The sequence below is a fragment of the Dromiciops gliroides genome, chromosome 5 (assembly GCF_019393635.1).
Source record: "Dromiciops gliroides isolate mDroGli1 chromosome 5, mDroGli1.pri, whole genome shotgun sequence".
Lineage (NCBI taxonomy): Eukaryota > Metazoa > Chordata > Mammalia > Microbiotheria > Microbiotheriidae > Dromiciops > Dromiciops gliroides.
Window position 1 is genome coordinate 213,836,873 of NC_057865.1, and position 16,866 is coordinate 213,853,738.

Below are 16,866 nucleotides of genomic sequence, written 5' to 3' on the forward strand. Positions count from 1 at the left end.
TGTAGCCCCCTTAGCAGATGAGCTCCCTAATGGTTGCCCCCATTCTATGAATGAAGATGAAGATGACAGGGTGCCCAGCTCAGGACAAGGGGTCTGCTTACTAAGAGGCTCTGGAAGTGCTTACTATGGTAACACAGAAGCAGTGTGGGCACTGAAGACCCAGGAGGGAGGAGTGGAAAAGTTGGGAAGGTGGGTAACTTTCCCTACAATCACCAAGTCCCTGGAAAACCATTGTATTGAATGTCCCACACCTTTCCTAGTTGGCCTGAATACCCTAAATCCAGACCTACTATTGCTCTTAAGGGGCACAGGCTGGCCAGGGAGGTGCATACGTGCAAGCACATTATTCATCTTTGGAGATGGGGCAGGAGCTGAAGGAGCTCTCTAGGCCTCAGGTGTCCCTGAAGAGTGGACGTGTTACTCTTCCATGATCTCACAAGACCCCCTGGCTGCTATGTTCCCCAAGCCAAGTCTTAACATTCAGGCTCCTGACCTCACTTGTTAAATAAACAGTGACTCTTAACTGAGGTCCAAAGGGGCTGGGAAGCCTTGCGAAGGGTATTGGGGTGGCAGAAGTCCTGAACCCCTGGCACACAGGCTGGATGGGAGAAGGATTGACCTGGGGTGGGGGGTGGGGGAGGGAAGGGAAGGAAGGCGAGGGGGAGGCTGAGCTCCAGAGAGGTGGGGAGTGCTGCTCAGCAGCAAGTAACCGAGGGGCTCAGGAGCTGGGCGCCGACCCGCACCACCCCCTCGGAGGGTGCCTCCCACCCAGGTACTAGCACTGGCCGCCCGAGTCACGAGATCTCATTGCCGAACACCTCGAGCACGAGGGGAGTGAGCTTCATGCTGTGCTCTGGTTGGAAAGACAGGCAGCGGTACTGCTTCGAGTGTTCCTCATTGAGACTGCGCAGGTCGGCTAGCTTCTGGATCATCTTAGCGTAGAGCAGGTGGCTGCCAGGGGGAGGGTGGCGGCAGCGGATGTAGGTCTGCAATGTATTGGACAGCCGGTCTTGGATGGCCTCGATGAGGGCTGCATCCTGTACCCCAGGTCGGTCTGTTGGAGGGAAGAGTGGCAGGGATGAATTCTCTGAGCTCCCTCATGTCGGCACAGGCACCAGGGCTCCTCGGACACTCCCCCTCCACCCTCGATTACATCTTTCTAGGCTACAGATGCAGGTAACTATTCACTTGTGGAGTAAGTGCTGGCTTGGGAGGAACCCCTTTCCATTCACAGCCCTGACTATTCAGGACTAGGTTTGAGAATAAACACATCATTTATCCTTTCTCAACGTTATTTGGATCCAATTACATGGGCATCTCTCCACCTCCTTCATGCCCAGCTTGTGCCACATTCCCTCATAGGCCCCTTCTTCCCCACCCACCAAGATTTTCCTTGGCCCTCCCTGACTCCCGGCCTCAGTTGTTGGCCCCATACCTGGTGACACAATGCAGATGGCCATGAGTAAGACGTGTTCTTCTTCATGCAAGTTTAGCTTCTTTAACCCAACCTGGAACTTGATGAGTGGTTCAATTAGCTCCAGGCTGTGTCCAGCTGTAGAGGAGACAGGCCGTGGATTGTGGGCAGTATTCAGAGTTCACCCCCTCAACGTGAAGCTAGCTGAATTCTTTCCCTCAACTCACCCCCTCCCAATCCTCCATCAATTTTTATGGGTCTAAGAGGGATGGAGGGAGAGAAGGAGTGGAAAGGACTCACCTCTGGTGACATCACTGACTCGGTATTTATAGTCTTGGCTGCCACAGGTCCAAGACATGTCATCCACGGTGAAGGACTGGTTGGAACGGAGCATGATCACCTCTATGGCACTTGATTTGAGCAGGACAATCTGGTCCTCAGCAGTAAGGTCTCTGGGGGGGGGGGGGCGTAGAGAATGAGAATGGGGTATTGGCCATGACTACAAAGACAGGTCACCGATGCAATACCAGGCACAGGACATCTTTGTGCTTAGCACTGTGAGGACATTCAGAAAAAGTAAATAAAATTGCTTCTATGTTCAAGGAATTTACAGATTTGCTGAAAATACTACTGAATAAAGTAATATGAAAAAATTCTCATTTACAGAGTAACAAAGAGCCTTATATACAATATATCTCATTTCATCTTCCCGATGATCATAGGGGGTAAATTATAGAGCGACTGTTTTAACAGATGAGGAACTCGAGGGGCCGGAGAGGATGAATAATCTTCCCAAGGTCACACAGGTTGTTATCACTGGTTCAAGCATTAGAACCTGGGTCTTATTTTTTTAAATAGATTTTTTGTTGACATTACAGTGTTTGGCATATAATAAACACCATATAAACATTAGTTATTACTATTATCTTTTGTTTTGACATAGCCTAGATTTCCCCCTCATCTATCCTCTTTTCTTCTCCCAGAAAGTCATCCCTTATAAGAAAGAACGTTTTGGGGTTTTTTAAGGAAGAAAAAAATCAGCAAAACCAATCAATGTATTAAAAATGTCTGACATTATATCTAATTTTCCATGTCTGTGGACCACCCCACCCCCACATTCAAAAGGGAGTTATAGGGGAGAAGGTGTATTCTCATATCTCTTTTTGGGGGGCCAAAATCCTATTTCCCAGTTCAGTATTCTATCACACCATACTTCCTCATATAAGGACAAAACTAATAATAAAAAATTAGGTAATAAAAAACCAAGATGGTCTGCAATTAAGTATCAAGGCAAGTGGTAACATGGGGCTTTAAAGTGGGGGCAGAAAATATGGTAGAAGGATTCACACATAAGGGAAGGCAGTTGGAATAAATGGTCTCGCTAAATTTTTCCTACTCTAAAGTTTCCCTGGCCTGGCCAGCCAACCCTGACACAGCAGAAACCACAGTAACAGGCAGTCAGAGGTTGAGGGAATTTCTTTGCATGCTGACATGGATTTAACAGCATGTTAAATAATATGGTATGTGCTTAGCCAATGATTTGCTTTGACCTGACAGGAGAGTAGCCTGGGGCAGCCAGGGGACACAGATTTTCTGGATCCTTGTTTTCCTTGCCTTCTTCCTTTTTTTCTTCCAATATAAGTAGGATCAAAAGCCTCCTCTAGGTTCTGTGTTTCCTGTTCTATCTGTCCTTCTATAAATTTTGTAAGCAAACGAAGCTTTTATGTGGACATGAGCATTTATAGGTACACTGTTCCATGAATAAATCTCACTTTCCTCCTGTGTTTTCACTCTTATCAGATCATAGGATCTGAGATTTAGAGTTAGAAGCTTTCTCAGAGATCATCTAAGTCCAATCACTTCATTTCACAGGATCCTCTAAGATTGAGATACCCTCTTTCTTTCCGTACTGGCAGAAATCCTAGCCATCATTCAAGGCCCATACCATCACAACTAGATCAGGGGTGTGTGTGTGTATGTGTGTGTGTGTGTGGTGTGTGTGTGTGTGTGTGAGAGAGAGAGAGAGAGAGAGAGAGAGAGAGAGAGAGAGAGAGAGAGAGAATTTTCTAAAATAAAAATATAAGACAGGTCAAATCTTCTGATCAAAGTAAGTTGGCTTTGGGACCAAGGACTACATTAGATAACCTGGCATTTGGTGTCATTCAATTGTTTCGGTCATGTCGATCTTTTTCTGACCCCACTTGGGGTTTTCTTGGTAGGGATAGTGGAGTGGTTTGCCACTTTCTTCTCCAGCTCATTTTACAGATGAGGAAACTGAGGCAAACAGGGTGAAATGACTTGCCCAGGGTCACACAGCTAGTAAGTGTCTGAGGCTAAATTAAAACTCAGGAAGATGAATCTTCCTCACTCCAGGCAACTTGGAATTAGACTAATTGGTCCCAGGTTTGAGTGATCTATCTAATATTTTTATATACAGGGTGGGTCAAAAGTCATGATGTTTTAATAACTTTTTGAAAATTAGTTTTTCTTTATTTTTGCCATTTATGAGATTCAGTTTTTCACACATAATGCAAATTCATTTCCTATATATACTGCATATGATGCTATGGTATTGTAAATTAAAAACAAAAAATAAAGGAGTATATTAAATATTGAAACCCCTTTGTGATTTTTGGGCCATCCTGTATGTATATATACATATAATAAGAATATACACATATAATAATCTCATTTGAGCCTCATATTAATCCTCTAGGGTAGGTATTATAGGCAGTATTATCCCCATAGAAGAGGTAATTCTGTCTCAGAGAGGTTAACTGACTTGCCCTTTGCCACATCACTAGTAATATCAGAGGTGGGATCTGAACCTATGTATGTTTTTTTGTTTGTTTGTTTGTAGGTTTTTTTGTGGGGCAATGAGGGTTAAGTGACTTCTTGCCCAGAATCACAGAGCTAGTAAGTGTCAAGTGTCTGAGGTTGGATTTGAACTCAGGTCCTCCTGAATCCAGGGCCAGTGCTTTATCCCCTGCCCCTTGACTCTAAGTCTAGCACCCATCTATATCCCTTGCTGCTAGTCAGAGAAGCAGAGGTTTTCTACCTAGAGCAACAAAGAGCAAATATAAATTTTTAGTCAATTCAGCAATCAGCATATATTAAGTACCTATTATATGTCAGGTCCTAGGGTAGGTTAGGTGCTAGGGATAAAAATACAAAGAATGAAACAAATTCCTGCTTTCAACATGGGAGAAATAACAAATGTTGGTTGATAAGTACAGTCTGGGCAGACTACGTAATAAAGAGAATAATTACAAATAAATATAAAGTAATTTGACAAAAGGTAGTTTGGAAGGGAAGGCATAATCATTTGTGGGGATCAGGAAAGGTTTCATGACAAAGGTCTTGTTTAATCTGAGTTTTGAAGAGGGATTCTATGAAGCTCAGGTGTGAAGGGAATGTGTTCCAGGCATAGGGGACAGCCAGTGCAAAGGTATAGAGAGGGCAGAGTGTCACAGGTTAGGAACATAGAGAAGGTCAGTTTGACTAGAACTCAGATATTTGGAGGGAGAATAATGTCCAGTGAGTTTGGGACCAGGCTGTGAAGGGATTTAAAAGCTCAAAAGATGAGTTTAATTTTATCCTTGAGGTAATATGGAGGTGTTTGAGTAGGGGTGCCACATGGTGACATTTGCATTTAAGGAAAAGAACTTTGGTAGCAGTTATGAGGGATGGACTGGACTGTGGAGAGACTTGAAGAAGGGAGACCAGTTTGGATGTTGTTACAATAGTCTGGATGAGAAGTGACAAAGAACTGAAAGAAAGTAATATCTGTACAAGTAAAGAGAAGGCAGTGGATATAAGAGATGATGAGGAGGTAGAAATGTCAAGACTTAGAAGCTATTAAGATATGTGGGGCAGGGGCGACTAGGTGGCGCAGCGGATAAAGCACTGGCCCTGGATTCAGGAGTTCCTGAGTTCAAATCCGGCCTCAGACACTTGACACTTACTACCTGTGTGACCTTGGGCAAGTCACTTAACCCCCATTGCCCCCTCCCCCCCAAAAAGATATGTGGGGTGAAGGAGAATGAAGAGGAAAGGATAAAACTGAGGTTATAACCCAGAGCAATAGTGATGCCTTTGATAGAAGGGGGAAAGATAATGAATGTTTTAGACATGTTGAATTTAAGGTGATCTGAAAATGAAGTTCAGGAAGAAGATTGAGGCTGGTGGTGTATATATATGTATGTGTATATATATATATATATATATATATATATATATATATATATATATAAAATCTACACACATATATTCAAATATGTATACACATGTACACCTATTTCAACACATTTATGAACAAATATGCAATTTCTAAGGAGATTGTTAATTAAGCCAACAAGAAATTGAGTATAAAGAGAGGGGGGAAAATGGGACCAAGACAAGGAAATACCCATAGTTAGGAGACACAATATAGATGATGAGCCAGCAAAGGAAACAGATGGAATAGTCATACAGATAGGAGGAGACCCAAGAGAGAGGAGTGTCACAAAAACCCAGACTATCCAGGTAGTCAACAGTGTCAAATGAGAACACATGTCAAGAAGGATGAAAAGTTGAGAAAGACAACCAGATCTGGCATTTAAGGGATCCTTGGAACCTTTGGAAAGAGCAGTTTCAGTTGAGTGATCAGGTAGGAAGTTAGATTGCTAAAGGTTGAGGAGTAAGAAGAGAATAAATGAAAGTAATGAATGTAGGCATTTTTTTCAAAGACTTTGGCTGAGAGGAGAAATAGAGGATAATATTTTAAGGGGATGGCAGGGCTTAAGTGAAAGTTTTTTAAGGATGAGAGAGAATTGGGTATTTTTGAAGGCAGTGGGGAAGGAACCATTATACTGGGAGGGGCTGAAGGTTGGAGAGAAGGGGTTTGAACTGAAGATGTAATAAGCTAGAAAAGATTGGAAGAGTATGGTGCCAAGGGTACATGTAGATTGGTTGACTTGGGGAAAGAAAAGAGTCACCCCATTCATAGGCTGGGGGGTATGAGGAGAGTATGGGATGATATCAAGGGGTTTTGATATGAAGAAGAGAGAAAAGGAGGGATCTCTTGTTGAAGGCTCTCAGTTTTATCTGTAAAGTAAAAAAGAAGGCCCTCAGCTGAAAGGGGAAGAGGGGTGGGGAGAAAGAGGTATGGGAGGCTTGAGGAGAAAAGAGAAAGCCTGAAATAGCTTCTGTAGAGAGTCAAATTGCCTTGTTCTAGTGAGGGCCCAGTTAAAGTTAGTTATCATGACTATACCTAATCAGCATGGCTTTCTAGCTCTGATTGGAAGCATGTGGAAGAAGAGCAATCTAGGGTTGAGATTTGGCAAGGAATGATCAGGGTAGGAGAAGGGGATGAGGAATATGAGAGTTGAGGACAATATCATGTTGAATTGGCTAACTATAAGGTTGAGATTAAAGAGTAAAGTCAGAACTGGAATAATGGCCGGAGGAAAAACTGAAGGGTGGAGGGGTTAGAGGTTGAGAAGAGGGTGAAGCAAAGGTTTAGGAGAGGTGAGGCACAGGGAGAGATTACATGATAGCCATTTATAGACTTTACAGGAATGTCAGAATTTTTAATTAAGGAAGTAAACTAACTCATGAGTAATGGTGAGATTAAGGGTGTGACCATTCATTCTTGCATGTAAATGATATGGAGTAAAGGACTAGATTAAGGGATTCAAAGAGACTGAAGAAATGGGAGTTTAGAGCATTTGAGTGAACATCAATATACATGTTCAAGTTCCCAAGTATAAGGACTGAGGAAGCTAGGTGGCACAGTGAATAGAGTGCTGGGCCTGGAGTTAGGAAGACCGGAGTTCAAATCCAGTTTCAGACACTTAGTAGCTGTATGACCCTTGGCAAGTCACATCGCCCTGTTTGCCTCAGTTTCCACATCTGTAAAATGAGCTGGAGAAGGAAATGGCAAACCATTCCAGTATCTTTGCCAAGAAGACCCCAAGTGGAGTCATGAAGAGTCAGACATGACTGAAATGACTCAACAACAAAAGTATAAGGGCAGAAGTAAGTGAACCAGGTGCTGAACTCCTCGAGAAAGGAGGAAGAATGGTTTGGGCTAGCACTCAACATTTGCTATGATCTAGATTGGATGAAAAATTTTAATAGTGAACTTCAAAGGAGAAGTTATTGAGTGATGGTAGTAAAAAGGAAATCTGGAAGAGGCAGTGGAGAGTCAGGAGTATTCCAATTTCATTCCCCATCACCACCAGGAACAGTATATTTATGGGGTTGGTGGGGAGGAGGTCTGGAGGTATGTGAGTGAGGGTATAGCCAGTACTGGAGAGGATGGTTGGTGATTCCGTGTCATCGACCAGATGTCAAATCTCAAGAATGTAAGAGAAAATTTTCTAAACTGAAAGGAAGTTTGTTCACCTTGGAACCAGAATTCCAGATGGTACAGTGGAAAAGGTGGGTAGTGTTAGAGTAGGGCATTGGTGAGATAGGAATGAGTGGAATAGCATGAGAGAACAGGAGGTGAGAGCTAGAAATACCATGTTTCTGTGTAGCTAGTAATTGATTAGTGCAAGAATGGGAAGACAGGGGCAGCTAGGTGGTGCAGTATATGGAGCACCAGCCCTGGAGTCAGGAGGACCTGAGTTCAAATGCGGCCTCAGACACTTGACAACTGACTAGCTATGTGACCCTGGGCAAGTCACTTAACCCCAATTGCCTCACCAAAAAACAAACAAACAAACAAACAAAAAACCCAAAACCCCAAACCAAAACAACAACAACAACAACAACAACAAAAGAATGGGAAGACAAACAGGTGGAAGGAGATTGTTAGTCCTAAGGATAGTAATTAGTTTGTGGTTATAAATAACAAAACTCATAGTCTCCAAAAGGACTTATAGAAAGTCTTCTATAACAGTCCCAATTCCCCTGATACTTCTTAAACTATTTAATGATATATTCCCAAATGCTGCTCCCTTCCTCTGGAATCTTATCTACTCTAGGCTAATTTATCTCCAGTACCTTTGACTTTGCATCATATTTTGTGGTTTCTAGATGCCTATCATTTAGTTTCTCCTCAGAAGATAAGTTCTAGTGTGTCAGTATTGTTCAAAATGTGCTCTAGGTCAGGACTTCTTAAACTTTTTCCACTCATGAGCCCTTTTTGCCTAAGAAATTTTCATGTGACTCCAGGTATATAGATATATAAAATAAGTATACATAGCCTTTTACTGTTGCCACATTTTTTGAGACCCCCACATTCAGTTACATGATCCCATATGGCATCACAACCCACAGTTTAAGAAGCTTTGCTCTAGATATGGCCTGACCAGAAATGTAGTACAATGAGGCTAGTGCTGCCTGTGATTTGAACAAAATTTTTCTATGAATACGATTTAAGATGAGGAGAATCCAAACACCCCTGCTGGGAAGTAAAGGAGTAGTGACAAAGGAGAGGAAAGAGAAATGAAAGGAAAGTAAGAAAGATTTCAGGAGAAGAGGGAGACCAGGTTCTATTAGCTTGCCTGAAATCTTAGGAACTGAAAGAATTTTACAAATGTAAAGAATGGGCCTGGTTGGTCCCTCATTCCTTCAAGAACTTAGGAAAAGCTTATATGGAAGGGGGGAAAAAGCCAGCTACAAAAAAGAAAAAAAAATAATGACTTGTATCATAGCAAGGCAAAGAAAGGCCAGGATGGGGAATGGGTTGGATTTTGGACATAGGCATCTAGACGGGAAGAGTGCTGATTATAATCTATACCATAGCATCTCCTCGTCTTTGTTTCAGCTGGTAATTAGCCATATGCAGTTTGGATGTCTACCAATCATCACACCAATAGTGAGTGCTTTTATGTCCTAAAGACAAGTTGTAAATAATGTGTTGCTACTGATCCCTTACTGTTGAGAAGGCAAATAAAATCTCAAGATGTCATTCAAATCAGGACCTCCAGCTCAAACATTTTACGAATCAATGACACCTCAGCTATCAGTCCTTCCAGCTCCGTACCCCTCATACTTGAAGTGTTTGGCAAATCCCAGTTGAGAGGACACCTGGTGGTTCCTGGCTGTGGGTCATATTTTGAAGAGTTTGTTGGGATGGTCTTCTAGTTCCAGGAGTAGTCCTCCCCACTCTTCCAGAGCTTAGCCTCTCCCTTCACATCCCTCAGGGCTTCCCTTCCCACCAGCAGCTCCTGGCTCCTATCTAAGCTAATCAGCAAGGACCCCTGGAGATCTGGCCCCTGTGGACTTCAGTTGAGTTACTGTTTCTTTGACAGAGAAACGCAAAGTTGTCAAGGCCAGACAGCAGAGGGCTCTATCATCTCTTAGCCCAAAAGCTGTTCGTGGTTATTTGGGATCTGTTTTGGTACCCCAGCAGTGATTTTTTTTAGTGTCTCCTTCCTTCTAGGGGAAAAGATAATTTGTAGGACACAGGCCTTTTAGTGCCTAGCCTAGAGACTAAGGGGAACAGTCAGTTAGTCAACAAGTACCTACTGTGTGCCATGCACTGCTCCAAGCATGGAACATGGCCAAGGCCAGGCCCATCTTCAGCTCCCACTCTCTGTGGGTCACATGCTTATGTAAGAGTTTCCTACTGTATCCCCCCACCCCTAATCTATTCACATAATAGTCTCCTCCTCCCTTCTCTAAACCCTCCACCTTCCACCCCCACTGCTGGGCACCAAGATCAAAGCTTCAAGGGATAAAGCAACTGTTCCTTCAGTTCTTGGAATAACAGAACCCCCAAGCTCATAAACTAGAAGAACCAGGTTGCTGGGAAACTGCCTGCCCTGCCCAACCCCACGTGGGTCCCACCTGGGCCCTTAGGTCTTCATCCTGATCTTTACCACCCTGGACCTTGGCACAAACCCTACCATTGTCCTTCCAGAAGGCACTTGCCTAGGCAGACTTGGTCTGCAGTGAGAAACAAAACGAAACAAAACAAAACATTGGCACTGATTCAGAGGAAGGTAGTTAAGATCCATAAGGTACCTCAGAAACCATCTAGTCCCAAGTCTATATTGAGCTCTCACTCTGTGCTGGTCATGTGTTTATGTGGGTGTGTCTCATGGACCCCTTTGGCAGTCTGGTTTATGAACTCCTCGAAATGATGTTTGTTGCCTACATTCGTAATTGAAGGAAATGCTACATTTACAGTTAGTGAAAATAAAGATGTAATTTTTTCCCCAACCAAGTCACAACCCCCACCCCTAAAATTTATCCATACATCCCTAGGGGGCTCTGTGGACCCAAGGTTTAGGACCCCTGACCTAGCCCAATTTTCACATTTTACTAATGAGGAAACTGAAGCCCAGAGAAGTGGCAGGATTTAATTTAAAATCTAATATTCTTTCCTTTAGAGATATCTTTTACTACCAAGGATTGGCATTGATTGACCTGTTCATGTCATCATCTATTGAATTTGCCAACAAATAACTCTCTGAATTCTAGCATCAGGGAAAACTGAGGAAAATAGGGATTTGCTCTCCTAGAACACAGAAAATGAGATTAAAACCACCGAGGTAAGTAAGGTGTGATGGGAAGGAGGTAGAATTTGGGACCCTCACTGAATGTGAATGATTCATTAGTGGTCCAGTACAATCCAGCACTGCATACAAGGTGGATTCTCATTTCAATCTGTGCTACTTGTAACTAAGTCTCATTAAAATGAAACTATGTTGCAATGATGTAGTAAAGAGGTACTCTGTGCTGTTTATGATTTTTCTCATTTGTTTACACAAAATAAATGCAAGCTCTATGCTAAAGCATATTTGTAAGCCATAACATACTGGATTGAGGTGAGGGGAAGTAGGAACTTACTGAACAAAAGAGACGTTTTGCCAATTCCAAGTAGGCATTTTCTGGGCATGTGACAGACACAGTCACAATCCCTTGCTCATTGCCTGATTTCTATGACTGTTCATCTCTCTGATGCTCACTCTATTTGAATACAATTAGCTATCCTTTCAATAATAATAATAGTAACTACCATTTACATAGACTTTAAGGTTTGTAAAGCACTTTACAAGTATTATTTCACTTTAGCCTCTGGGAAAATAAAATACTGGGAAGTAGGTTCTGGTATCACTTCCATTTTACAGATGAGGAAACTAAGGCACAGAAAGTTTAAGTGACTTGGTCAGGTGAACATATGTAGTATGCGTTTGAGGCCCAATTTGAACCTCAGGTCTTCCTGACTCCAAGTCGAATTCTCTAGTCACTATGCCACCTAACTAACAACATTTTGCTGATACTCTGCTGTGGCATGGAGGTGATCCTAGGAATCTAGGATCTCAGAGAACATGCCAATAGAAGGTAAGCTCTGAAAGGTCCAGTCAAGATGGAAAGTTTCCAGAGGTCTCATGATAGGCAGTACGTCTGGTGTTTGAGGACCAGTATAGCTTGGTTCAGGGAGGTTTGTCATCTGTGAGTTGGTCACAGTTACTCATATAAAACCACCTATTAAGCCATGAAGAAGGTAGGGATTTGTATCACTACATTGATTAAATCACAATTTTGAAAGTATTAAAATAAGATTTTGAAAAAATTAAATAAAATTTTGATATCTGTTATTTTCCCCTTTTGCCCCTCCCCTTCTAGAAAAACATTCCACATAACAAAGAATTTTTTAAAAAATGAAAAAGAAAAAGAGAAAAAAACCACAGTAAAACTGATCAATATATTGAAAAAAATATGACAATATATACAATGTTTTTGCACCTGGGGAGGCCCCCACTTTTGCTCAGTAGTAATGGGAGGTGAATTCTCATATCTTGAAGTAGGATTATCTTAAGAACATTTCACATGTTTTGTCAAATATGTCATGGTGACAATACTTTGGAGTTTTCTAAAGTGTTTTCTGGTTTGTTTTGGTCAAGAAAGTTGGAGACCTATTAGTTTGGGGGCTAGTAGGAGTGCAAAATAAAATGACACTAGCCAAGACAGGTTGGAGAATAACCAGGAAGAACTCTGCATGGTCAATGACCATGATTATTTTGATAAAACAGAAGTTTATCAGTCACTGATGAAGTTGAGATGGTATCATCTGAAAAAATGGAAAATTTCACAGGGCAGCCTACTGTAGAAACAAAGTTTCTGCTTTAAAATGATGGCAGCCCTACCAGCCTGAACAACAAATGCTAAGAAGCACTTCATAAAACCAACCAACAACCACAGCAAAAAGTTATCCATAAAGCTCCAACCCTCACAACATTTTGAAAACACCTTAAATTTTAAGACTTATTACAACAACTGTATAACATCTCAGGTAAGGTCCTGCAATATGTACTGTCTCTAGTAAAAGGACAAAATCTTTATGAAATGAACTTGTGAATGAATCTGATAGGTTCTTGAAGGGAGTTGAAGAGGCGCCACATACTGGAAAGAACATGAATGTAGGAGTCGGGCTTCTCTGCTAGCTATTTGGGTACCTTTGGAAGGTGCTTTCTAACTCTAAAATTCTGTTATTCCTTTAGCAGACTCTCCTATCCAAAAGGAAAGTCAGTACAGGCTTCCACAGGAACATAAAAGCATGCTCCTTTTATATAGTCAGACATTATATAGTTACTTGTTCAAGTCAGATTCAACTTCTCCCACTTAAGCCACCTTCCTCTAGGAAGACTACCTTGTTTAAAAATATATACTTAAGAAACCTCAGCCAGGGTAGAAGCTGAGGGTAATTTTGAGTATTTTTGCATTAAAATAATATGAAGATTAAATATAAACCACTTCTATTGCCCAGATTTGAGGCTTCTTACCGGAATCCTGGAATCATCTTTGCAAAGCCAATAACCTTCTGGATGCTGTAGCTGACCAGGTCAGCCAGGTGGGGTAGCATGGAGAGCTGGGACAGGTCCAGGGTCACAGAAGGATCCTCAGAATCCTCATTTAGCACTAAGGGCTCCATAGTGTCTGAGGGGAGGAAAGAAGATGCCTGGATCCTCATCCCATATCAGCTCATTTTATTAAACCATCAATCAATCAATAAACATTTATTAAGCCCCTATTTTGGACCAGGTACTGTGCTAGGTGGTGCCACCAGAACTGAGAATGAAATAGTCCTTACTCATAAAGAGATTACATTTTCTCAGGGGAGACAAGTACATTTGTAAATACACAACATAAAGTGAATAAATTAAAATATATCTGAACTGGTGAAATGCAAGGTGATTTGGGATTCAATGAGACAAAAGATAGGAGGGAATAAATTCCAGGCACTTTGGACGGCCATTGCAGTCACTGGGGCAGTAGACAGAGGACAGTTTTGCTGGATAGCCCAGTGCAGGAGTCCAGTGAGGCTGAAAAGACAGTTTGACCATTGGAAACAGGTTGTGATGGGTCTATAAAAGCTAAATAGAGGAGTTTATATATTATTCTAAAGGCAATAGGGAACCACTGGGGTTAATTGAGTAGGGGACACGCATTGTCAAATCTGTACTTAGGGAAAGTTACTTTGGCAGCAGAGTGTGAGGGATTAGAGTGGTGAGAGATTTGAGGGAGGGAGACCAATTAGGAAGCTGTTGCAATAATCCAGGTGAGAGGCCTGAACAAAGGTGGTAGCTGTACAAATAGAGAAAAAGGGTCTGATGGGAAAAATGTTGTACAGGTAGAGACATCAAGGTCTGTCAGTTTATTGGATGTGCATGAGAGGGAGGGAGAAGAGTAGAGGATAAAATGTCCAATATACAAGTGGTGATATGAGACTGCAATCTAGGCTGACATATACACAATACACACACACACACACACACACACACACACACACATATATATACACACACACAAGTTTGTGAATAAACATAAGTGTATATATGCATGTATTTATATCTATACATAGATATACACACACACACACACACACATATATATATATATATATATATATATATATATCTGTGAGTTGTCTGCATGAAGGTATTAGTTAAATCCACACAAGCTTATAAGGTTGACAAGACAACACACGTGCGTGCACATACACACACATATATGTATATGTGGATAAGTGGGTCCAGAAGAGCACCTTGGGGACACCCATAGTTAGGAGGAATGATGTGGATGATGGATGTGCAAAGAACACTGAGAAGGGATGGTTAAATAGGTAGGAGGCTAACCAGGAGAAAGTAGTATCATGAAAATGGAGAGAAGAAAGAGTATTCAGGAGGAGCAAGTGCTCAACAGTATTAAATGGAGTGGATACGTCTAGAAAGATGGGGACTAAGAAAAGACCATCAATTATGGCAATTAAGAAGTCATTGTAGATAATAGCTCCCACTGAATGATGAAGTCAGAAGGAAGACTGCAAAATATTGAGGAGTGAGTGAGAGGAGAAGTGGGAGCAGTAGATGGAGGCTACTTTTTCAAGGAATCTGGCTTAGAAAGGGAGGAGAGAGAAATGTAGCACAATTACTTGAAGCAATGGTAGGATCAAGTAAATTAAGGACAAAGGAGACACGGACACATTTGAAAGTAGTAGAGAAGGAACTAGTAGATAGGGAGAAGTTGCAGATCTGGGAGTGGGAGGAGGGGGTGCAATTTGTTGGAGAAAACTGGAGGGGAAGAAATCAAGTTTATGTATAAGTTTGTTGGCTTTGGCAACGACAAGGGTCACTTCTTTGTCAGAGAATGGGGGGAAAGAGAGAGTGGGAGGCCTTGTCCAGGGGTCTCCAGTTCTTTCCAGATTTTATCTTTCCTCACCTATGGATAACTAAAAAAAAATCAGGGTCATCTAGTCTATAGGCCTGACTGTTTTTGGTCCTCACAGTAAACTTTTTCTCTGCCCTCTCATGTCCTCTTTCCAGACATTAGTCAATGGAATGTTGGAGAGAATAAGACCAAAGGGAGGATGAGGAAAAGTGGGAGACAATGAGAAATGGAGGAGATGACAATATACTCATTCTCCTGGAGGGAGCTTAAAGCCAACAGCAGATTCCCAATTCTCATTTCTGGTGCTAGGCTAGTATGGGATCAGACTAGGGGTGGGAGGTGAGAGGATGGACCAGATGACCTGGGGTATCCATGTGAAACTTTACTTTCCAATGAGCTCAGAGTCAAAGCATTGTTCAAAGGGCTAAGGATATCCTTAGCCATCCATGTCCTAGTCACATTCTAGCCATGTGATTAGATTCTGGATACTCATGGTCACCTTCACATTTTATTCCTTCTTTTATCATATTTACTTAACCAAGTGCTCAGGAGGAATGAAAGAGTTCCAAATGTACAATGGAACTTCTAAACCTCCCCGATCTCTCTCTCTCTCTCTCTCTCTCTCTCTCTCTCTCTCTCTCTCTCTCTCTCTCTCTCTCTCTCTCTCTTCCCCCTTACACACTGAGAGCAGTTATTCCCACAATACCTGGAGAAGTTGTGTAGTGATCTGAAGACAAGGAATCCCCTGAAAAACTGGATGCATGCTCTGAGGATGATCTTGAAGGACGGATTCCTCCACCTTCATCCCCTCGTACTGGAGGCTAGAATGGGAAAAAACTGGAATATGGAATTTAAATTTCCCAGGCCCATTTTTGTTCTTGTGTCTTTGGACAGAGACAGCAGCAATGGCTCTAGGAAGAAAGGATCCCTTGTTCTTTTTCTCTGTCATGGGAGATTGAGTCTATCCAGTGGGGGACCCTCTGAATTATTAAATTTGTCAAATTGCTCTTTGATCAATGTCCCTTTCCTGCTCCTCAAAGCCGTGTTTGGACACCAGCAATCTTTGTGGGGAAGGGGATGGGATTAATCAGGCTAGTGGTTGTATGTCAGTCCTACCCGGAATTGGCTGAAGTCTGAATAGGTAGGGTCAAAGGTCTTATGATGAGCATCCAATAGGGTGGTGATGATGTGCTGCTGCTCTTCAGAAAGCTTGGGCCTCAGACTATCCTTCAGTGCTTCCTCCTCCTTCCTCTTCAAGATCATCTCCCGCTTCCGCTGGACTTCTTCATCTGTCAGGATGACTGTGGGACCCGGGGAAGAATGAGTTGGCACCTGCACCTCACACCCTCCAATCCACCCTTGGTCCCACTCAGGTGGAAAACGTGCTTTTACTTCAGGTCTTGCCTATCCTCAAGGCCTTTTGCCAGAGCAAATCCCTCTTGCCTTGAGTGCCTCAAGCCAACAAATTAAAGGGAAACTGAACTTTCTATGTAGAAAACGATGGTGGAAATGAATACATAATAGAAGAAGGGAGGAGGTAGGAGAGGTAGGAGAGCTGAGTGGAGGTGTTGCTGTTAATCATTCAGTCATTCGAGCAATAGGGAATGCTTAGAAGCTTACTGCTCTTCTGGGCTTGGGTCACTGTACTTACTACAAGGGATCAAACAACAGCTCATCCCACCCCTGCATCAAGTGACTTACCCACCTACAACATTGCTCCTTCCCTAGGCCAGATAGTCCTGAAATCTCTAGAAAACGTTTCACAAATTGATTCTAGTGTTTTATAACCCCGAGTTCAGACATTCTTATCTTCTGCCTAATTTTCAGAGGAGATAGAAAATTGT

At 42.3% G+C, this 16,866-nt stretch overlaps 1 protein-coding gene across 1 annotated transcript in view; it reads right to left on the reverse strand.

Annotated features, from left to right (window-relative positions):
* Positions 1-645: 645 nt before the first annotated feature.
* The window catches only part of VDR (vitamin D receptor), a 91,798-nt gene continuing 75,577 nt past the window's right edge, over positions 646-16,866 (reverse strand). The window contains exons 6-11 of the mRNA XM_043968465.1: positions 16,139-16,323; positions 15,729-15,843; positions 13,138-13,291; positions 1,715-1,866; positions 1,436-1,552; positions 646-1,054 (exon numbers count right to left, since the gene is read on the reverse strand). Of these exons, the coding sequence (XP_043824400.1) occupies positions 795-1,054; positions 1,436-1,552; positions 1,715-1,866; positions 13,138-13,291; positions 15,729-15,843; positions 16,139-16,323 (983 nt within the window). The 3' untranslated portion in view covers positions 646-794. The remainder of the gene's footprint in view (positions 1,055-1,435; positions 1,553-1,714; positions 1,867-13,137; positions 13,292-15,728; positions 15,844-16,138; positions 16,324-16,866) is intronic.